Source organism: Alosa sapidissima, chromosome 14 (genome assembly GCF_018492685.1).
Source record: "Alosa sapidissima isolate fAloSap1 chromosome 14, fAloSap1.pri, whole genome shotgun sequence".
In the NCBI taxonomy this organism is placed as follows: domain Eukaryota; kingdom Metazoa; phylum Chordata; class Actinopteri; order Clupeiformes; family Clupeidae; genus Alosa; species Alosa sapidissima.
The window spans coordinates 5,804,912-5,827,920 of NC_055970.1; the positions used below are offsets into that span (position 1 = coordinate 5,804,912).

A 23,009-nucleotide genomic window follows, 5' to 3' on the forward strand; every position below is an offset into this window, starting at 1 on the left:
CCTCACTAGAAGTCTGACGGATGATTAGCTGACTACCTTAAAGAGTAGTGCGGATCAGCTTGTTCAGTGAATAGTTGGAGCAATATTATGTGGTAGTAATGGGCTCTTTGCACGAAAGGCTCTAAATGCGGCCGTTTTGTATCCGGTGGAGTGTGTTGTAACAGCATCGGTTATATTCTGCTCCTAACATCTTCACTCCAACACTGAAGATCTTGTTTGCTCAATTAAATAACAATTTTAACTTGCATAAATCCTTCTTTATCATAACATGCGGATTTATTAGGTGCAACACCCAACCGGGTCAGTGTAGACACTAATCACATTAACAATAGTGGCAGGTTCAAACACACCTGTCTCCACCATTAACAAACGAGCTATACGCAGAGTCCATTTTCCACCACTGAGTGAGTAAGGCTACAACAGATAAGGTTCATGTTCAGAGTGTTTGTAGTGTCTTACCACATATTCCAATAATTGCCAACCTATACACATTTCCAACCAAATCTCCAAATGTGGCTTTCAGGGTCTAACAGTAGCCTGGTTAAAATCATTTACTTTGTGAAGAATCTGGGTACTCACGATTGGGAAATGCTTCCAACACTAGCATGGTGACAGACTTTTGGGGTCTGATGGAAACGTTAGTGAATGTGTTCCAAACTAGTATCTCCTTGAAAGGAGATCTAGGTGGTCATATAGGCTACTTTACATGTAAGTGTTCAGCCTTTGGTCATCCAGTCCATGTGTGAAAGCACAGTCGCATACTTCAAAGCATCCTTTAAAATCAATATGGTCAAGTCAGACATTGACACTTTGAATAAGAGATGGTCAACATTCCAAAATAAAAAGTTCTGAGGGGACAGATTTAGCCTGAGGGACACCTAGTGGCATAGCAGTGCAGACTGAAACTTGCAATGGAACCCAACTGGCAAAAAAGGACAAGCTAGTCATGTAGATATGTCATTTTTATTTAAAATGTAGATATTTGCATAACATTTCAGTATGCGTCGATGACCTTTACTGGCCCCAAGAGCGCCTCCGATTCACACTCTCCATCTGTGCAAAGAAGAAAGATTGTACATGAATGTTAAACCACACAGTGTCAAAATTTAACAGGACCAAAAGCTATACCTGCAGCCCCTTCTGTTCCACACGTAGAGTCACAGCAGACACACATCTCATCCATGCCATCAGAACAAGTCCATCTGAAAAGGATCAGTTAGCAGACACACACCTCTAGGATTAGTCAACTATGCCCCCAGTTTTGGATCAATTCTCACTACAGAATTGGGTCAAGTATTAAGCTGTAATGCTTTTCCTGGGTCTGATAGACAGATGGAGGTAGATGTAAAGACTAGACATTCACTGCAAGTCATTTTAGCAAGTTAGACAAATGTGGTTCTCCGTAGCCTATTCAGCAAAAACTGGGAAAAAAAAAAAAAAAAAGCCTTTGACTTACCGGTCATTAGAGAAGGAACAAGCCTTGTGGTTGGACATTGTTGATGCTGTGGTTGCCACCAGCTGGCAGGCAATATAGATCTGGAAGGGAGAACGAATATTACCATTGTGCCCAGGATAGATTAGTGAAACTCCCAAGAGCAGCATTTCCATTTCCCTTGCTTACATTGTCTCCGTCTCCTGGTCCAAATGTAAAGGCCTGCAGCTCAAACCGCAGCTTGTCATCCTGAGCCCTGGGCAGGAAGCGAGACCTGGAGCCGGTCAGCTTGGCATCAACGAGACACCTGCAGGAAAGGGAAGACGGACATAAGCAAAACCTTTATCATGGTTGAAGTAGCCTGTGAGCCAACTTGCTAACTACTGCTATCAAACACCAGCAGCATGGATGATGCTGAAAAAGCTACAATTTACCAACTGATTTAGAAGTTTAATAAAGTTGCAATCAATTCAGTTAAGATCCATGAAACCTAAAAGCAAACCTGAATCTAGGCTACCATCAAACCTTCAAATGAGCATATGCAATGGAAGGAGTAATTTTATAAAGCCTAAGACACGTTAAAAATAAAATAGTGCTTCCCTCACCCATGGTTCTCAATGAATGAATATCTGGGCAATGCGTTTATATCAGGGACTGCAGTGGCCACACAGGAGTGGACAAACACACGCAACGGCACGTGGTTGTACTGGATCACTGCGGCTTCAATGTGCAGGATGTCTCCAAGGTAGTAGGTGTTGCTGGCACGCTCAAACTTCCAGTCATCTGAAAACACATAGACAGAGGTAGGGGCTACTAACACAACTCTGCACTTTGGCTTGTTTCTACATGAACTCAGATGCAGACTCCACAAACCTGTCATGAGTCTCAAGGAGAAGACCAGGACTTCCTTAGCAACCTTAGTGGCGGCATAAGGGAACCAGGTTGGCCTGAGGGCATCACTGCTCACCTTATGCTCCCTGACATTGAAATAAAAACACATGAGACTCGAAGGTCTCCCATGTGGCACAGCACAAATACCAGGCCAAATTGGTTGGCAACAGTTTTTACCTTTGATAATGGCATCTGATATCAACAGCAGCACTATTCAGCCTCATGATTGAAGTTCCAGAAAGAACTTTAGGCACATACATAACTGTGAAGGTATACACTAGTTCATCCTCAGTCATCTATGAATGAAAGGAGAGCAGTGTCCATTAAGTAACACTAACAGTGATCAATAACACCTCAAGTCATAGGAATGTGGTACTTTAGAGTATACAGTACCTGAAGCCTGCTGCCACAGCCATGCAGTTCAGATTCTAAAATCAAAAGCTGTGCAGAGGGGTCCTCCTCTGTGAAAACACAGTCACCGAGATACACATCTGTTGATTGGATTGGCTGGCCAGTGCCAAAGAAATCGCGACACACCGCCACTTGCACATGAGCCTCTCCACACCACACTTCCACAGAATTGGCTGGTATCGGCACGTCGGGGACAAACGGTACCTTAGGCTCTACTGGTCTCTCTGGTCTCTTGGGGAACGTCCATTTCAGCTGCTTCACAGGAGTTTTTAGTTTTTGCTGGGACTGAAACGGGACAGGCTGCTGAACCGGCTTTCGGAGCGCTTCACGTACAGGTTCTGGATCACTCTGGGGATCCTGTGGCAAAGATCCATTGCGGAGCGCTTCACGTACAGGTTCTGGATTAGCACTCTGGGGATCCTGTGGCAAAAATCCATTGCGGAGTGCTTCACTTACAGGTTCTGGATCACTCTGGGGATCCTGTGGCAAAGATCCATTGCAGAGCGCTTCACTTACAGGTTCTGGATCACTCGTGGGATCCTGTGGCAAAGATCCATTGCGGAGCGCTTCACGTACAGGTTCTGGATCACTCGTGGGATCCTGTGGCAAAAATCCATTGCGGAGTGCTTCACGTACAGGTTCTGGATCATCACTCGTGGGATCCTGTGGCAAAGATCCATTGCGGAGCGCTTCACGTACAGGTTCTGGATCACTCTGGGGATCCTGTGGCAAAGATCCATTGCAGAGCGCTTCACTTACAGGTTCTGGATCACTCGTGGGATCCTGTGGCAAAAATCCATTGCGGAGTGCTTCACTTACAGGTTCTGGATCATCACTCGTGGGATCCTGTGGCAAAGATCCATTGCGGAGCACTTCACGTACAGGTTCTGGATCACTCTGGGGATCCTGTGGCAAAAATCCATTGCGGAGTGCTTCACGTACAGGTTCTGGATCATCACTCGTGGGATCCTGTGGCAAAGATCCATTGCAGAGCGCTTCACGTACAGGTTCTGGATCACTCTGGGGATCCTGTGGCAAAGATCCATTGCAGAGCGCTTCACTTACAGGTTCTGGATCACTCGTGGGATCCTGTGGCAAAGATCCATTGCAGAGCGCTTCACGTACAGGTTCTGGATCACTCTGGGGATCCTGTGGCAAAAATCCATTGCGGAGTGCTTCACTTACAGGTTCTGGATCATCACTCGTGGGATCCTGTGGCAAAAATCCATTGCGGAGTACTTCACTTACAGGTTCTGGATCATCACTCGTGGGATCCTGTGGCAAAGATCCATTGCGGAGCGCTTCACGTACAGGTTCTGGATCATCACTCTGGGGATCCTGTGGCAAAGATCCATTGCGGAGCGCTTCACGTACAGGTTCTGGATCATCACTCTGGGGATCCTGTGGCAAAGATCCATTGCGGAGCGCTTCACGTACAGGTTCTGGATCATCACTCTGGGGATCCTGTGGCAAAGATCCATTGCAGAGCGCTTCACGTACAGGTTCTGGATCACTCTGGGGATCCTGTGGCAAAAATCCATTGCGGAGTGCTTCACTTACAGGTTCTGGATCATCACTCGTGGGATCCTGTGGCAAAAATCCATTGCGGAGTGCTTCACTTACAGGTTCTGGATCATCACTCGTGGGATCCTGTGGCAAAAATCCATTGCGGAGTGCTTCACTTACAGGTTCTGGATCATCACTCGTGGGATCCTGTGGCAAAAATCCATTGCGGAGTGCTTCACTTACAGGTTCTGGATTAGCACTCTGGGGATGCTGTGGCAAAAATCCATTGAGGGATTCCTTAGTGTGGTTGTCATCTAGTGGAGAATATGGAAAACCACCAAAATTCGATCTGTATTCGTTCCCCAAAGGACCATACCAAGGCAATCGATTAGCTTCAGTTTGGAGAGTAATTGCAAATAGCACCAAAATAACACTAGGACAGACTAGATATCCCATTGCTAAGATCTGAGCTTTACTCTCCACTAAGGCAACCTGGTGAATCGATCTATTTAAACCTGCTTTTTATTTGGTGTTAAATGACATAGGCCCCACCCTATTCTTGATAAGTCAAAATCATCTACACCTGTGTTACTCACATGTCACGCTGCAAAATGGTGAGGTCAGGTGTGTGTCATGATTAGAAAAGCAAGCTGATTGTTCACCTGAAACCCATTAAAGCGTTGTGGACACTGGCGCGGACATGAGTGAGCTGTCACTTGCCATGCACATCAGCGCAACTTTTTAACTGGCAAACCCAACAGCACGCCAACAAAATAGAACTAAATCATAATTTATCAAGCAATTTACACGGTGGTGTTGGCAAATTCTGATGCTGGTGTAGTTGTATTGAGAACAATGGAATCTAATGTAATTAATGTTGAGAGCGGAGTGCGCCGAACTCATGTAGCTTGTGCTTGCCCTATTAGTTGATGTCAAAATGGCTGCTGTAAAAAGGTCTATTGTTGAGTTGGACCATTAGTAGCGGACATGCGACATACACAGCCCACATAGCTAACAATAGGTCAATCGGCAGTGACCAAAAGGGTTACACGAGGAGTGCAGTGACAGCAGGCTTCAGATAGCCTAAACTTCATCAGACCTACGGAAAAACACCTGATATTAAAGATAGAAATGTACCACTGGTAACTGCTGATGCCACACAATCCCATGGCGGGACTCCAGCGTTCTGCCACCCAAAGCTGGAGGACATAGACTAGGACTTGAATTTCCCCTTAGGGATCAATAAAGTATCTATCTGTCTATATATCTATCTATCTATCTAGGACATACAGTACTGCATCTGCCTACTCAAAGCTGGTAGGCTTACCTCTCTTTCCTTTGTGGACAACTTGGGAGGCAGCTCTGCTAGTAGGCTATTCTTTTGTCTCTCCATATATCTACTCAGGCATTTGGGCTGCAGTGCTGAAGATGCATTTTTGGATTTTTGGTAGGAGATTGTTAGAATATGTGATTGAAACGCGTTATAACGGAATGCTCATTAGCCTAGGCTACTGCAGACCTGTCATACAGCTGAAGGCTTTGAAGATCGCTAAAGAGCTAAGCACCAACTTCAAATCTAGCCTTAAAGATGCGACGCAATGGACTGTCGTTGCAAAGGAGAAGTTGTGCCCATCAGACTTCGAGGAGAAGCTAACTCTTTTCAGCGGTAAACTATGTGACCAATTTAAGGAAAACTCATTCTGACTCTTCTTCTCACTCAAACTTCGATCTGAAGGGCAATGCTGATTAAACGTCATGTGTTTTTTGCGATGCCAACATCCGTCAGTGTTGAAACTGCTAGTTTCGAGTTAGACGTGTAGGCTATGGTTAATGCAGTTATTGAAAGTTATATGGTTCTTTTCTTTCATAATTGGTAGAAATACCACAGTCTATCTTTTGCACTTTAATGGCATTATAAAAATACCAAATCATTCATTAATGTAGTTACAAGTTATTCATTTAATTTAAATTTGACGAATGCATCCCAAAAAAATGAATGAAATTGATCTTATGAATTAGGCCAACAGCCTATAAATGAATTCATTGTGTTATCACCAGCATTTAAAAAAACAACAAAAAAACAACAAATTCTATATAAAACAAGATTTAATCTACAAAAAGCTGCTTCTATTCAGGCTATTTTATCATTTCCCCCAAAAAAATATCCAGGGGGGTCGGTCTTATATTCAGGCCAATATGGTATATTTGTTTATTTTCATTTGGCTATTGATTGCATTGACATTACTGTTTATTATTGCTATTCTCATTAATGTAGTCTTACAAAGTTTTTAAAACTGTTCACTGTTAATTTAACTATTGTTTTATTTGTAAGTTGTTGTGGACAAACACATCTGCCAAGTCCCATAACCATATGTGTAGACAACTGCCATACTGGCGTTGCAAACTAACCCCATGCATTTATATGAAGGGTTTTTTGAGTGCTGTGTCTCCTCACTAGAAGTCTGACAGATGATTAGCTGACTACCTTGAAGAGTAGTGCGGATCAGCTTGTTCAGTGAATAGTTGGAGCAATATTATTAATATTATGTGGTCGGAATGGGCTCTTTGCACGAAAGGCTCTAAATGCGTCCGTTTTGTATCCGGTGGAGTGTGTTGTAACAGCATCGGTTATATTCTGCTCCTAATATCTTCACTCCAACACTGAATATCTTGTTTGCTCAATTAAATAATAACAATTTTAACTTGCATAAATCCTTCTTCATCATAACATGCTGATTTATTAGGTGCAACATCCAACCGGGTCAGTGTAAACACCAATCACATTAACAATAGCGGCAGGTTCAAACACACCTGTCTCCACCATTAACAAGCTATACACGCAGAGTCCATTTTCCACCACTGAGTGAGTAATGCTACAACAGATAAGGTTCATGTTCAGAGTGTTTGTCGTGTCTTCTTACCACATATTCCAATAATTGCCAACCTATACACATTTCCAACCAAATCTCCAAATGTGGCTTTCAGGGTCTTTAACAGTAGCCTGGTTAAAATCATTTACTTTGTGAAGAGTCTGGGTACTCACGATTGGGAAATGCTTCCAACACTAGCATGGTGACAGACTGGACCAAAGTCTAACCACCGATTTCAAAGCCTAACCAATGACTTCAAAGCCAATCACATTGATCAGCGATTCCCAATGCAACTTCCTACTTTGCACAAACTTCACAATCTGACAACAGCATCGACAGTCAGTAAACAATGCATATTGGCCTACCTTTTCTCTAAATCAATTCACACATTCTGATTGCAATTTTTGATGCATGTAGGCATTGGTACTACCACAGCCACTTTTGATTTTGAAACTATATCCCCGCTCATCACAGATTGTCTTGACTTTTGGGGTCTGATGGAAACGTTAGTGAATGTGTTCCAAACTAGTATCTCCTTGAAAGGAGATCTAGGTGGTCATATAGGCTACTTTACATGTAAGTGTTCAGCCTTTGGTCATCCAGTCCATGTGTGAAAGCACAGTCGCATACTTCAAAGCATCCTTTAAATCAATATGGTCAAGTCAGACATGACTTGAATAAGAGATGGTCAACATTCCAAAATAAAAAGTTCTGAGGGGACAGATTTAGCCTGAGGGACACCTAGTGGCATAGCAGTGCAGACTGAAACTTGCAATGGAATCCAACTGGCAAAAAAGGACAAGCTAGTCATGTAGATTTATGTCATTTTTATTTAAAATGCAGATATTTGCATAACATTTCAGTATGCGTCAATGTCCTTTACTGGCCCCAAGAGCGCCTCCGATTCCCACTGTCCATCTGTGCAAAGAAAGATTGTACATAAACGTTAAACCACACAGTGTCAAAATTTAAGAGGACCAAATGCTATACCTGCAGCCCCTTCTGTTCCACACGTAGAGTCACAGCAGACACACATCTCATCCATGCCATCAGAACAAGTCCATCTGAAAAGGATCAGTTAGCAGACACACACCTCTAGGATTAGTCAACTATGCCCCCAGTTTTGGAATGTTTCTGGATCAATTCTCACTACAGAATTGGGTCAAGTATTAAGCTGTAATGTTTTTCCTGGGTCTGACAGACAGATGGAGGTAGATGTAAAGACTAGACATTCACTGCAAGTCATTTTAGCAAGTTACTCATACAGTTAGACAAATGTGGTTCTCCGTAGCCTATTCAGTAAAAACTGGGAAAAAAAAAAAAAAGCCTTTGACTTACCGGTCATTAGAGAAGGAACAAGCCTTGTGGTTGGACATTGTTGATGCTGTGGTTGCCACCAGCTGGCAGGCAATATAGATCTGGAAGGGAGAACGAATATTACCATTGTGCCCAGGATAGATTAGTGAAACTCCCAAGAGCAGCATTTCCATTTCCCTTGCTTACACTGTCTCCGTCTCCTGGTCCAAATGTAAAGGCCTGCAGCTCAAACCGCAGCTTGTCATCCTGAGGCCTGGGCAGGAAGCGAGACCTGGAGCCGGTCAGCGTGGTATCAACGAGACACCTGCAGGAAAGGGAAGACGGACATTAGCAAAACCGTCGCCATGGTTGAAGTAGCCTGTGAACCATCTTGCTACTTACTACTTTTCAAACCCCAGCAGTATGGATGATGCTGAAAAAAGCCAATTTCTACCGACTAATTTATTAAACTGCATTAGTCCATGTCCTGCTCTAAGAGCAATTAACTTTCAGACCCAAGAAACCTGAAGAACCTAAGAATAAAGGCTTTTTAAATTAACTCCAAGACACTGAGGAGAGATTAAAGAAATCCAATAGCTTCCCTCACCCATGGTTCTCAATGAATGAATATTTGGGTAATGCGTTCATATCAGGGACTGCAGTAGCCACACAGGAGGGGACAAACACGTGCAACGGCACATGGTTGTACTGGATCACTGAGGCTTCTATATGCATGGTGTCTCCCAGGTAGTAGGTGTTGGAGGGCCCGCGCAAACTTCCAGTCATCTTAAAACGATAAAAAGTGGATTTACTCCCCCTTCACTGTACTCAAGAACACTAGGTTTGTCCGAAAAGTAGCATTGAAAATCTGCTATTAAGCTTGCTTCTCGAGTGCAGTCATGTAATGCAGGATCCCACAAACCTGTCATGAGTCAAGGAGAAGGTCAGGCCCTCCTCAGCAACTTTAGTGGCAGCATAAGGGACCCAAGTTGGTCTGAGGGCATCACTGCTCACATTATGCACCCTAACATGTGAATAAAAGCATGAGACTTTAAGGCCCCCCATTTTGCATGGCATCAATACCTGGCCAAACCAGCATGCAACTACTGGCACTGCCAAAAAGGGCAATTATTACCTTGAGTAACGGCATTCTGTGTCAACTGTAGCACTGTTTGTTCTTACAATAGGAGATGCACCGAGGGCTTGGGGTGCATACACGAGGGTGAAAGTATACACCAGTTCATCCTCAATCATCTATGAATGAAAGTTCAGTCATTTAGATATAAATGTTGAATTAGATTTGTTCATTACATCAGCTAACACAAACTGCATGGCGACATTAAAAACACTACACAAGTCATGTTGGCTTAGCATTTTAGACACAAGTTACCTGGAGCCTGCTTCCACATCGGTGCAATTCAGAGTCAAACACTAGAACCCGAGATGAGATATCATCCGAAGTCATGAAACAGTCACCAAGACGGATATCACCTGGTTCAATCAGCTGTCCAGTGCCAAAGAAGTCCTGGTTCACTTCCACCAGTATGTTATTCTCGCCGCACCTCACAGCCACAGAGTCGGCTGGGACCGGCACAACCGGCACCTCGGGACTCGTGAGTTCCTCTGGCATCCATGGGTACTTCCATGACGGCTGCTTTTTGGGCTCTTGCAGTGTTTGCTTGGACTGAGAGAGAGCAGGCTCTTGGGCAGGCTTGCGGAACACTTTACCAATAGGTTCCTGAGCAGAGTTCCAAAGTCTCTGTGACCAGGAGCTACCGAAAGAATCCCCAGTGTGGCCCTCCCCTAGTGGTTTATATACAGATGACCGGTCAGAAATACCTGAACGGTCCTCCTCCTCATGATAAAGCCAAGGCAGTAGATTCGCTTCAACCTGGAGACTGATCACATACAGTACCATAGCAAAAACAACTGGCGCACCCCCATTGTAAAGATGTGACATTCTTCCCAAAGGCAACCTGGGGGGTATACTACGAAACACGTTAGACATATCTAGGCTATGTAGACATATTGAGGCTTGACAAAGCCTTGACTCAGGGGTATACGTAAAGTGATACTACGATTGCAGTTATGTGATACATTTGTCAAACTAGGCTTTCAGCTCAGATTTGTGCGCGTTCTCGGTGTTGGGATGACTTTGGCCAATCGTGTAACGTGGAGACGCACAAGACCGCCTCTATTTAAAAACAATTACTTCCGCATTCATGAGCGATAGCTTAATCTACACTGCGGTGATTTTTTGTGTGTTTGTCACACATTCCGACGGCAAAGCACATGAACACTCGCTGTGGGAAAAACAAAGTAATCACGGGGGCGGTCCTTGTCATTCCCAGGCAGGTGCCATTAATGCACCATTTCTCTCCTAATCATGATGCACACCTGACCGCACCATTGATAACTGGCATGTGAGTGTCAACAGGTGTTGCTGATAATTACACCAGTAATGACTGGGGTGGGATCTATGCAGTTTTAAGCCTCATAAAATGCGGGTCTAAACAGATAGCTCTGCTGATCAGGTTGCCTTTGGGAAGAATGGCACACATCTTTACAATGGGGTTCAGCGCGCCATTTGTTTTTGCTATGGTACTGTATGTGATCAGTCTCCAGGTTGAAGCTAAACAACTGCCTTGGCTTTATCATGAGGGGGGGGACCCTTCAGGTGTTTCTGACCGGTCATCTGTATATAAACCACTAGGGGAGGGCCACACTGGGGATTCTTTCGGTAGCTCCTGGTCACAGAGACTTCGGAACTCTGCTCAGGAACCTGTTGGTAAAGTGTTCCGCAAGCCTGCCCAAGAGCCTGCTCTCTCTCAGTCCAAGCAAACACTGCAAGAGCCCAAAAAGCAGCCGTCATGGAAGTACCCATGGATGCCAGAGAAACCCACGAGTCCCGAGGTGCCGGTTGTACCGGTCCCAGCCGACTCTGTGGCTGTGAGGTGCGGCGAGAATAACATACTGGTGGAAGTGAACCAGGACTTCTTTGGCACTGGCCAGCTGATTGAACCAGGTGATATCCGTCTTGGTGACTGTTTCATGACTTCGGATGATATCTCATCTCGGGTTCTAGTGTTTGACTCTGAATTGCACCGATGTGGAAGCAGGCTCCAGGTAACTTGTGTCTAAAATGCTAAGCCAACTTGACTTGTGTAGTGTTTTTAATGTCACCATGCAGTTTGTGTTGGCTGATGTAATGCACAAATCTAACAACATTTATATCTAAATGACTAAACTTTCATTCATAGATGATTGAGGATGAACTGGTGTATACTTTCACCCTTGTGTATGCACCCCAAGCCCTCGGTCCATCTCCTATTGTAAGAACAAACAGTGCTACAGTTGACATAATATGCCGTTACTCAAGGTAATAATTGCCCTTTTTGGCAGTGCCAGTAGTTGCATGCTGGTTTGGCCAGGTATTGATGCCATGCAAAATGGGGGGCCTTAAAGTCTCATGCTTTTATTCACATGTTAGGGTGCATAATGTGAGCAGTGATGCCCTCAGACCAACTTGGGTCCCTTATGCTGCCACTAAAGTTGCTGAGGAGGGCCTGACCTTCTCCTTGAGACTCATGACAGGTTTGTGGGATCCTGCATTACATGACTGCACTCGAGAAGCAAGCTTAATAGCAGATTTTCAATGGTACTTTTTGGACAAACCTAGTGTTGAGTACAGTGAAGGGGGAGTAAATCCACTCTGGCTTTATCGTTTTCAGATGACTGGAAGTTTGTGCGGGCCCCCAACACCTACTACCTGGGAGACACCATGCATATAGAAGCCTCAGTGATCCAGTACAACCATGTGCCGTTGCGTGTGTTTGTCCACTCCTGTGTGGCTACTGCAGTCCCTGATATGAACGCATTACCCAAATATTCATTCATTGAGAACCATGGGTGAGGGAAGCTATTGGATTTCTTTAATCTCTCCTCAGTGTCTTGGAGTTAATTTAAAAAGCCTTTATTCTTAGGTTCTTCAGGTTTCTTGGGTCTGAAAGTTAATTGCTCTTAGAGCAGGACATGGACTAATGCAGTTTAATAAATTAGTCGGTAGAAATTGGCTTTTTTCAGCATCATCCATACTGCTGGGGTTTGAAAAGTAGTTGTTAGCAAGATGGCTTACAGGCTACTTCAACCATGGTGAAGGTTTTGCTTATGTCCGTCTGCCCTTTCCTGCAGGTGTCTCGTTGATGCCAAGCTGACCGGCTCCAGGTCTCGCTTCCTGCCCAGGGCTCAGGATGACAAGCTGCGGTTTGAGCTGGAGGCCTTTAGATTTGCACCAGGAGACGGAGACAATGTAAGCAAGGGAAATGCTGCTCTTGGAAGTCACTAATCTATCCTTGGCACAATGGTAATATTCGTTCTCCCTTCCAGATCTATATTGCCTGCCAGCTGGTGGCAACCACAGCATCAACAATGTCCAACCACAAGGCTTGTTCCTTCTCTAATGACCGGCAGTAAGTAAAAGGCTAAGATTTTTTTTTTTTTTTTTTTTTTTCCCCCAGTTTGGCTGAATCGGCTACGAGAACCACATTTGTCTAACTGTATGAGTAACTTGCTAAAATGACTTTCAGTGAATGCCTAGTCTACATCTACCTCCATCTGTCTGTCAGACCCAGGAAAAGCATTACAGCTTAATACTTGACCCAATTCTGTAGTGAGAATTGATAAAAAAAAAAAAAACTGGGGGCATAGTTGACTAATCCTAGAGGTGTGTGTCTGCTAACTGATCCTTTTCAGATGGACTTGTTCTGATGGCATGGATGAGATGTGTGTCTGCTGTGACTCTACGTGTGGAACAGAAGGGGCTGCAGGTATAGCTTTTGGTCCTGTTAAATTTTGACACTGTGTGGTTTAACATTCATGTACAATCTTTCTTCTTTGCACAGATGGACTGTGGGAATCGGAGGCGCTCTTGGGGCCAATAAAGGTCATTGATGCATACTGAAATGTTATCTGCATTTTAAATAAAAATGACATAAATCTACATGACTAGCTTGTCCTTTTTTGCCAGTTGGGTTCCATTGCAAGTTTCAGTCTGCACTGCTATGCCACTAGGTGTCCCTCAGGCTAAATCTGTCCCCTCAGAACTTTTTATTTTGGAATGTTGACCATCTCTTATTCAAAGTGTCAATGTCTGACTTGACCATATTGATTTAAAGGATGCTTTGAAGTATGCGACTGTTTCTAGTGCTTTCACACATGGACTGGATGACCAAAGGCTGAACACTTGCATATAAAGTAGCCTATATGACCACCTAGATCTCCTTTCAAGGAGATACTAGTTTGGAACACATTCACTAATGTTTCCATCAGACCCCAAAAGTCAAGACAATCTGTGATGAGCGGGGATATAGTTTCAAAATCAAGTGGATGTGGTAGTACCAATGCCTACATGCATCAAAAATTGCAGTCAGAACTAGAAAATGTAATTTCAAGGAAATTACCAGTGCATGAAAATATAAACATACTGTATATTAACATAAAATGCCAAACCAACTTTTATTTTGAAACAGTTGGCAGGAGTCATAGTTGATAACAACTGACAGTTGAAATGGCTGAACAGTTAAATAGTTGAGTAGTTTAAATAGTTAAATTATTTAATAGTGAATTATTGTAGTGAGTATTTTGAAACAGTTGTGGGCAGAGGAAATAGTGTTAAGAGAGCCAGATTGTATGCTTAAAGCCTGAGACGGAGTATATAGTTTAAAAGTTGAATGTAGATAGTGATGGATGTTGATCGACAGAAAGTTGAATGGATGTTGATAGGCAGATTGTTTAATAGATGTTGATGTATAGTTTAATGGGTGGATGAGTGAATGGTTTGAAGAGGATGAATGGATAGAAAGTTGGATGGAATGTGCCTTATATCCTTGTAGAATGGAGAGACAGAGTTGGCCTAGTTAAGCAGAAAGCAGTTGATACAGGTGCAATCAGTTTAACTGGCCCTTTGATGGGTCCTAGTAGTGAGCAGCTGGAAGTTGATACAGGTGCAAATCAAGTTAATTAGTCCATTGTGATGTCATAGTCTAATGCAAAGTCTATGGGGAAAAATAAGCTTGTTTTTTATTAATTAATTATTATTAATCTCAAAAAGTTTACAAAAGTGAAAAATACATTCCCCACGTGTCCTTTTCAAGACCTACGTTTCAAAGTTTGAACCAAGTTTCTACGTTAAACGGTTAAAGCTGAATTAGACGCAGAAATTTGGTGGGAAGAATAATAATAACTAGAAATGCAATTCCAAGGAATTACCAGTGCATGAAAATGCTAAAGTTGTGATGTAAAATATCTAGTTAAAACAGATAATACAGAGATGGTTACTACGGTGATGCTAGGATAGACATGGTGGTTGCATAGCTTAATAAAAGTTGATAGTTTAAAAGTAGACTGTTTAAAAGCTGAATGTAGATAGTTTAAAAGTTGTTGATAGACAGTAGATAGTTTAAAAGTTGTTGATAGACAGCTAGTTTAATAGATAGTTTAATGATAGTTTAAAAGTAGACCGTTTAAAAGTTGAAGGTAAATAGTTTAAAAGTTGTTGACAGACATTGAATGAATGTTGATATTCAAATAGTTTAATGGCTGTGTATAGGTAGATATTTGACGATAACTGAAAGTTGGAATGGCTCTAATGTTTGCTAGCAGTTATGCTAAGATTTGTAATTCTGCTAACCATGCTACTTAGCTAATGTTTTATAGTAGTGCTAGCAATGCTAACATGCTAACTTTGTTAACCATGCTAACTAGCTACAGTGGGTAGGAGTCATAGTTGATGACAAGTTAAAAGTTGTTGATAGACAGCTAGTGAATGTATATAGTTTAAAAGTTGAATGTAGATAGTTTAAAAGTTGTTGATAGAAAGCTAGTTTAATAGATAGATAGTTTAACCCTCTAGGCGCCACAGTCGACTTTAGTCGACAAGATGCGGTACTGAATAAAACGGCCGATTTAGTCAAATAGGGTGTCATATTTCGTTCGACTTCCACTCCACTAGATGGCAGACATGTCATACGTCATCCCTGAGTCGAAAAAAAGTCATGCTTTAAACAAAACTTTCGCGCTACAGCTGCAGTGAATCAGTGCGTGCAATACCGGAGCTAGTGTGCGTGTGAGCTACTTTATCAGAGCGATATTGTCAACGTCAGCGAGTATTTGCATTAGATTATCGTCTAATGGCATCAAAAAAGTTTACCTGAAATGAAGTGTTGGGTCTTCTATTCGCGGACCCTGATTCTGAAGGGGAATATCTGCCTTCAGAAAATGACGGTGATTCGTTTAGTGAGGCTTCAGATGCGTCCCTGCCTTGCAATGATGCAGCTGGACAAAGTGAGAGTTTACTCCATAGTTTAGCTTACACCAAGCACAAACGTTGAATCGTTTGCCCAATGTCACTGGTGGGAATAATGTTTCACGGGTTCGGAGTGTTCATCAGGAAGTTAGCAGGGTGTTAGTGGTGTGGCGAACGAGGCTGGAGGTAGCCTAATATCCATAGCGCTAGCTTCTGTCTTCTGAACGTGTGCCTCTCCACAATCGCGGCGATGGTAACGTGGTGGAGCCTTTGTCTAATGCCACTGGGTATGTTAGACGAGGTCGAAGTGCTCATAGGACAGTTAGGGGGGAACGTAGTGGCAGTGTGGGGAGTCGCAATGAGAATGACAGTAGGCCTAGTCCGAGCTGCGCAAATTCTCTCCACTCGGCGCGCGCGAGGCAGATCTGGCCATGCTGCTCGCATGGTGGAGGTGGTGACACGCTCTCTCCCTCTCCCTCTCCCACACACACACACACACACATTAGATCATGCATAGTCTATCACAAGATGATGGGAATGCCGGCCCTGTATGGATAGGGATAGGGAGTCATTATCTCTACAGCAAAAGGCCTGCTACATAAAAAAAAAAAATGTCAGCCATTTATTAGTAATGATTTACACTGTTGATTTGCTATCTATTTCCCTGATCATTTAGGACATACACTATGTGTTCCTTTTTGTGTGTTCATGTCCTTGTGATGTGTGTGTCTTTGTCAGCTAAGAAAAAAAACAAAAAAACATCAACAAAAACAACAAAAAGAAAAAAAATACTAACATTGTCTCTTGTCTTGTCTCGTCATCTCACTCCTGATCTGTGCCTTGCCGTGGCAAATGAGCTTTTGAACTAAACAGGTCTTGTCTACTTGTGTTTGTGTGTCATCTGAATAATATATATGTGCCCCATACATGGAATCAGAGTGCCTACTGTATGTAGTAAATGGAAAATCTCTACAGCAAAAGGCCAGTCTACCGCTACATGCATTTGGTTTGTTTCTGCCATTTATTAGTAATGATTTACACAGTTTGTTCACTACTTACTATTTACCTGAGCATTCAGTATTGTGCAATATAGCATACAGAAGGTGAGGGACATTTTGGGGGGAAGAAGTGGTGCATTTTATCATTCAAACATGCGACTTTTCATGAAAATTCTATAATCCAAGATGGCCGCCACCATATGACGTCATAATATGCAAATTAGATATAAACATTTAATGTACTCTACATAAACTTTGGGTCATCCTTAATATTTCTCTAATTTACAGAAAGTCTCTATCTCTTATCACTTTTAAGATATAGCCTTTTGAAATGAAGATGTCAAAATTGATCGTTTCGGAAAAAAACCTCTGGCGCCTAAAGGGTTAATGATAGTTTAAAAGTAGACCGTTTAAAAGTTGAATGTAAAAAGTTCAGTAGTTTAATGGGTTACATTGTTTAACAGTGGATTATTGTAGTGAGGACTTTTATTTTGAAACAGTTTTGGGCAGAGGAAACAGTTGAATAGGATGTGTAGTCTTAATTGACCCAGATTGTATGCTTAAAGCCTGAGGCTGCAGGTGGCCTGAACACCTGCCATAGGATTCTAATTGCTTAACGGCCGTATTATGATGTCACAATCGGCAATGTTAAGTCTATGGGGATTTTTAAAAAGTTTTTCTTTAATAGTTTAAAAAGTATAAAAGTTTCAAAGTTGAAACCCGATCTGTTTGAAGACCTACGTTACAAAGTTTGAATGAAGTTTCTAAGTTAAACTGTTCAAGAGAAATTGCGTACGGAAAAAGTGGTAAGCGGAATAATAATAATAAGAAGAAGTTGCCTAGGAAGAACAGTACAGTGCATTTTCATGCACTGTAATAAGAAGAAGACTTCGGATAACAGAACAGTGCATTTTCATGCACTGTAATAATGTGTGAATTGATTTGGAGAAAAGGTAGGCCAACATGCATTGTTTCCTGACTGCCGATGCTGTTGTCAGATTGTGAAGTTTGTGCGAAGTAGGAAATTGCGTTAGGAATCCCTGATCAATGTGATTGGCTTTGTGGTTAGACTTTGGTCCAGTCTGTCACCATGCTAGTGTTAAAGCATTTCCCAATCGTGAGTACCCAGACTTCACAAAGTAAATGATTTTAACCAGGCTACTGTTAAAAGACCCTGAAAGCCACATTTGGAGATTTGGTTGGAAATGTGTATAGGTTGGCAATTATTGGAATATGTGGTATGAAGACATGACAAACACTCTGAACATGAACCTTATCTGTTGTAGCATTACTCACTCAGTGTTGGGAAATGGACTCTTTGCGCATATAACTAGTTTGTTAACAGTGGAGACAGGTGTGTTTGAACCTGCTGCTATTGTTAATGTGATTAGTGTCTACACTGACCCGGTTGGGTGTTGCACCTAATAAATCAGCATGTCGTGATAAAGAAGGATTTATGCAAGTTAAAATTGTTATTTAATTGAGCAAACAAGATATTCAGTGTTGGAGTGAAGATGTTAGGAGCAGAATATAACTGATGCTGTTACAACACACTCCACCGGATACAAAACGGACGCATTTAGAGCCTTTCGTGCATGAGCCAATTCCTACCACATAATATTAATAATATTGCTCCAACTATTCACTGAACAAGCTGATCCGCACTACTCTTCAAGGTAGTCAGCTAATCATCTGTCAGACTTTCTAGTGAGGAGACACAGCACTCAAAAAACCCTTCATATAAATGCATGGGGTTAGTTTGCAACGCCAGTATGGCAGTTGTCTATATATGGGCAATTTATGGGACTTGGCAGATGTGTTTGTCAAACCAACTTACAAATAAAACAATAGTTAAATTAACAGTGAACAGTTTTAAAAACTTGGTGAGACTACATTAATGAGAATAGCAATAATAAACAGTAATGTCAATGCAATCAATAGACAAATTAAAGACAGACAGATGGATAGATACTTTATTGATCCCCAGGGGAAATTCAAGAAATAAATAAACAATGAAAAAAACCAAATATACCATATTGGCCCGAATATAAGACCGACCCCCCTGGACATTTTTTTTAAATGCTGGTGATAACACAATGAATTCATGTATAGGCTGTTAACACCATTTCAATTGGGCCTAATTCATGAGATAAATTTCATTCATTTTTTTGGGATGCATTCGTCAAATTTAAATTAAATGAGTAACTACATTAATGAATGATTTGGTATTTTTATAAAGAAGACTGTGGTATTTCTACCAATTCTGAAAGAAAAGAACCATATAACTTTCAATAACTGCATCAACCATAGCCTACACGTACTCGAAACTAGCAGTTTCAACACTGACGGATGTTGGCAAAAGAAGACTGGTATTTCTACCAATTATGAAAGAAAAGAACCATATAACTTTCAATAACTGCATCAACCATAGCCTACACGTCTAACTCGAAACTAGCAGTTTCAACACTGACGGATGTTGGCATCGCAAAAAACACATGACGTTTAATCAGCATTGCCCTTCAGATCGAAGTTTGAGAGTCAGAATGAGTTTTCCTTAAATTGGTCACATAGTTTACCGCTGAAAAGAGTTCACTTCTTCTCGAAGTCTGATGGGCACAACTTCTACGCAACGACTGTCCATTGCGTCGCATCTTTAAGGATTTGAAGTTGATGCTTCGCTCTTTAGCGATCTTCAAAGCCTTCAGCTGTATGACAGGTCTGCAGTAGCCTAGGCTAATGAGCATTCCGTTATAACGCTTTTCAATCACATATTCTAACAATCTCCTACCTAAAATCCAAAAATGCATCTTCAGCACTGCAGCCCAAATGCCTGAGTAGATATATGGAGAGACAAAAGAATAGCCTACTAGCAGAGCTGCCTCCCAAGTTGTCCACAAAGGAAAGAGAGGTAAGCCTACCAGCTTTGAGTAGGCAGATGCAGTACTGTATGTCCTAGATAGATAGATAGATAGACAGATAGATACTTTATTGATCCCTAAGGGGAAATTCAAGTCCTAGTCTATGTCCTCCAGCTTTGGGTGGCAGAACGCTGGAGTCCCGCCATGGGATTGTGTGGCATCAGCAGTTACCAGTGGTACATTTCTATCTTTAATATCAGGTGTTTTTCCGTAGGTCTGATGAAGTTTAGGCTATCTGAAGCCTGCTGTCACTGCACTCCTCGTGTAACCCTTTTGGTCACTGCTGATTGACCTATTGTTAGCTATGTGGGCTGTGTATGTCGCATGTCCGCTACTAATGGTCCAACTCCACAATAGACCTTTTTACAGCAGCCATTTTGACATCAACTAGTAGGGCAAGCACAAGCTACATGAGTTCGGCGCACTCCGCTCTCAACATTAATTACATTAGATTCCATTGTTCTCAATACAACTACACCAGCATCAGAATTTGCCAACACCACCGTGTAAATTGCTTGATAAATTATGATTTAGTTCTATTTTGTTGGCGTGCTGTTGGGTTTGCCAGTTAAAAACATGCCTGGCAAGTGACAGCTCACTCGTATGTCGGCGCTAATAGGTTTCAGGTGAACAATCAGCTTGCTTTCCTAATCATGACACACACCTGACCTCACCATTTTGCAGAGTGACATGTGAGTAACACAGGTGTAGATGATAATTTGACTTATCAAGAATAGGGTGGGGCCTATGTAATTTAACACCAAATAAAAAGCAGGTCTAAATAGACTGAGCTATTCACCAGGTTGCCTTAGTGTAGTAGTGTTATTTTGGTGCGATTTGCAATTGCTCTCCAGACTGAAGCTTATCAATTGCCTTGGTATGGTCCTTTGAGGAACAAATACAGATCGTATTTTCCATATTCTCTTCTAGATGACGACCACACTGAGACATCTCTCAATGTATCTTTGCCACAGGATCCCCAGAGTGCTAATCCAGAACCTGTACGTGAAGCGCTCCGCAAGCCTGTCCAGCAGCCTGTTCCTTTTCAGTCCCAGAAAAAACTAGAAACTCCTGTGAAGCAGCTGAAATGGACGTTCCCCAAGAGACCAGAGACACCAGTAGAGCCTAAGTTACCGTTTGTCCCTGATGTGCCAATACCGGCCGATTCTGTGGCAGTGAGGTGTGGAGAGGCTGATGTGGAGGTGCATCGAGATTTCTTTGGCACTGGCCAGCTAATCCAATCAACAGATATCTCTCGGTGACTGTGGTTTCATAGAGGAGGATCCCTCTGCACAGGTTTTGATCTTTGAATCTGAACTGCATGGCTGTGGCAGCAGGCTTCAGGTACTGTATACTCTAATGTACCACTTTCCTATGACCTTGAGGTGTTATCGATCACTGATATTAGTGTTACTTAATGGACACTGCTCTCCTTTCATTCATAGATGACTGAGGATGAACTAGTGTATACCTTCACACTTATGTATGTGCCTAAAGTTCTTCCTGGAACTTCAATCATGAGGCTGAATAGTGCTGCTGTTGATATCAGATGCCATTATCTAAGGTAAAAACTGTTGCCAACCAATTTGGCCTGGTATTTGTGCTGTGCCACATGGGAGACCCTCGAGTCTCATGTGTTTTATTTCAATATCAGGGAGCATAATGTGAGCAGTGATGCCCTCAGGCCAACCTGGGTCCCTTATGCCGCCACTAAGGTTGCCGAGGAAGTCCTGGTCTTCTCCTTGAGACTCATGACAGGTTTGTGGAGTCTGCATCTGAATTCATGTAGAAACCAGCCAAAGTGCATGGTTGTGTTAGTAGCCCCAACCTCTGTCTATGTGTTTTTAGATGACTGGAAGTTTGAGCGGGCCCCGAACACCTACTACCTTGGAGACATCCTGCACATTGACGCCGCTGTGATCCAGTACAACCACGTACCGTTGCGTGTGTTTGCCCACTCCTGTGTGGCCACTGCAGTCCCTGATATGAACGCATTACCCAGATATTCATTCATTGAGAACCATGGGTGAGGGGAAACACTTAAAGTTTTATTTTTAACGTGTCTTGGGCTTTATAAATTAACTCCTTCCATTGCATATGCTCATATGAAGGTTTGATGGTAGCCTAGATTCAGGTTTGCTCTTAGGTTTTTATGGGTCTGAACTGAATTGATTGCAACTTTATTAAACTTCTAATCAGTTGGTAAATTGTAGCTTTTTCAGCATCCATGCTGCTGGTGTTTGAAAGCAGTAGTTAGCAAGTTGGCTCGCAGGGTACTTTAACCATGGGAAAGGTTTTGCTAATGTCTACCCCCCCCTTCCTGCAGGTGTCTTGTTGATGCTAAGCTGACCGGCTCCAGATCTCGCTTCCTGTCCAGAGCTCAGGATGACAAGCTGCGGTTTGAGCTGAAGGCCTTTAGATTTGCACAGGGACACGGAGACGATGTAAGAGGGGGCGGCAGTCCTTTTTTTGTGCTTTTGTGCTTTTCACTTATCTAACCTGGGCATAATGGCTGTCTCTTCCCTTTCAGATCTATATTACCTGCCAGCTGGTGGCAACCTTAGCCTCAACACTGTCCAACCACAAGGCTTGTTCCTTCTCTAATGACCAGTAAGCAAGGGGCCAAGATTGTAGTTTTGTTTGTTCAACCTAGATGCTATTCTGTTTACATCTCTGGATCTAAATGTTCACGAGCCATAAAATAAGACATTTTTTCCAGTTTGCATCAAAGGCTACTGAGAATCACTTTTCTGTGTACCTGTGTGAATATGAAACTTGCTAAAATGACTTGCAGTGATTTCTTGGTCTTCACATGTGCCTCCATATTCTGGGTCTCGCCAGACAGGAAAAGCATTGCTGCTCAATACTTAAGACAATTCTGTTTATGTGCATAGTGAGAATTTTGGTCTGTGCTAACTGGTCCTTTTCAGATGGACTTGTTCTGATGGCATGGATGAGATGTGTGTCTGCTGTGACTATATGTGTGGAACAGGAGGGGCTGCAGGTATAGCATTTGGTCCTCTTAAATTTTTGATGCTGCAGGATTTTTAATGTTTATGCAAAGTATTTATCTTTTGGCACAGATGGACAGTGGGAATCGGAGGCATCTTTGGGGCCAATAAAGGTCAAGAATGAAAACTGAGCTGTTTTGCTAATGCCTCAATTTCAAATGAAATTGTAATAAAATAAATCTACACTTTAAGTTTCTTGTCTTTCATAATTTCAGGGCTGTATTTTTATGGTTGAGGTCCATTTCTCCATGCGAGTCTGCACTCCTACAAGAAGTCTCTTGGTCCAAGTCTCACCTTGAACCTTTAGTTTTTAAACATTAACCATCTCTGAAAGTATCAAGGTCTGACATCACTATTTATTATGCCTTCTGAA

The 23,009-nt window shown here is 42.5% G+C and overlaps 3 protein-coding genes across 6 annotated transcripts; 2 read left to right on the forward strand and 1 right to left on the reverse strand.

Annotated features, from left to right (window-relative positions):
* Window positions 1-944: 944 nt before the first annotated feature.
* LOC121682406 lies at window positions 945-10,381 on the reverse strand. Its single transcript, XM_042062541.1, is given in 18 exon segments — window positions 945-1,053; window positions 1,129-1,202; window positions 1,457-1,536; window positions 1,622-1,739; window positions 2,038-2,215; window positions 2,306-2,409; window positions 2,501-2,619; window positions 2,717-4,732; window positions 7,979-8,028; window positions 8,101-8,174; window positions 8,449-8,528; window positions 8,614-8,731; window positions 9,014-9,171; window positions 9,173-9,192; window positions 9,329-9,339; window positions 9,341-9,430; window positions 9,542-9,660; window positions 9,797-10,381. Coding segments are annotated over 18 exon segments (4,038 nt in total). The 5' UTR covers window positions 10,367-10,381; the 3' UTR covers window positions 945-994.
* A 517-nt stretch (window positions 10,382-10,898) lies between these two features.
* Window positions 10,899-13,405, forward strand: LOC121681246 (zona pellucida sperm-binding protein 3-like). 2 transcript variants are annotated; one of them, XM_042060875.1, is made up of 8 exons: window positions 10,899-11,532; window positions 11,667-11,785; window positions 11,897-12,000; window positions 12,138-12,315; window positions 12,598-12,715; window positions 12,793-12,872; window positions 13,159-13,232; window positions 13,308-13,405. In XM_042060875.1, the coding sequence occupies exons 1-8, from the start codon at window positions 10,957-10,959 to the stop codon at window positions 13,364-13,366; spliced, it is 1,308 nt and encodes a 435-aa protein (XP_041916809.1). In that variant the 5' UTR covers window positions 10,899-10,956; the 3' UTR covers window positions 13,367-13,405. The 2 variants fall into 2 exon arrangements, with proteins under 2 accessions (XP_041916809.1, XP_041916807.1); XM_042060873.1 differs by having other exon boundaries at window positions 10,901-11,532; window positions 12,793-12,875.
* Window positions 13,406-20,408: 7,003 nt separating this feature from the next.
* Window positions 20,409-22,827, forward strand: LOC121681247 (zona pellucida sperm-binding protein 3-like). 3 transcript variants are annotated; one of them, XM_042060876.1, is made up of 9 exons: window positions 20,409-20,502; window positions 20,600-20,969; window positions 21,071-21,189; window positions 21,280-21,383; window positions 21,474-21,651; window positions 21,952-22,069; window positions 22,156-22,235; window positions 22,556-22,629; window positions 22,709-22,827. In XM_042060876.1, the coding sequence occupies exons 3-9, from the start codon at window positions 21,071-21,073 to the stop codon at window positions 22,765-22,767; spliced, it is 732 nt and encodes a 243-aa protein (XP_041916810.1). In that variant the 5' UTR covers window positions 20,409-20,502; window positions 20,600-20,969; the 3' UTR covers window positions 22,768-22,827. The 3 variants fall into 3 exon arrangements, with proteins under 3 accessions (XP_041916810.1, XP_041916811.1, XP_041916812.1); XM_042060877.1 differs by lacking the exon at window positions 22,556-22,629; XM_042060878.1 differs by lacking the exon at window positions 21,071-21,189.
* Window positions 22,828-23,009: the final 182 nt, after the last annotated feature.

Coding starts and splice junctions, on each gene's coding strand:
- LOC121681246 (XM_042060873.1), top strand. CDS start 10,957: ATGGCACACATCTTTACAATGGGGTTCAGCGCGCCATTTGTTTTTGCT. Junction 11,533..11,666: donor GATGTGGAAGCAGGCTCCAG/GTAACTTGTGTC, acceptor TTTCATTCATAG/ATGATTGAGGATGAACTGGT. Junction 12,876..13,158: donor TCCTTCTCTAATGACCGGCA/GTAAGTAAAAGG, acceptor GATCCTTTTCAG/ATGGACTTGTTCTGATGGCA.
- LOC121681247 (XM_042060876.1), top strand. CDS start 21,071: ATGACTGAGGATGAACTAGTGTATACCTTCACACTTATGTATGTGCCT. Junction 22,070..22,155: donor CACAGGGACACGGAGACGAT/GTAAGAGGGGGC, acceptor CTTCCCTTTCAG/ATCTATATTACCTGCCAGCT. Junction 22,236..22,555: donor TGTTCCTTCTCTAATGACCA/GTAAGCAAGGGG, acceptor GGTCCTTTTCAG/ATGGACTTGTTCTGATGGCA.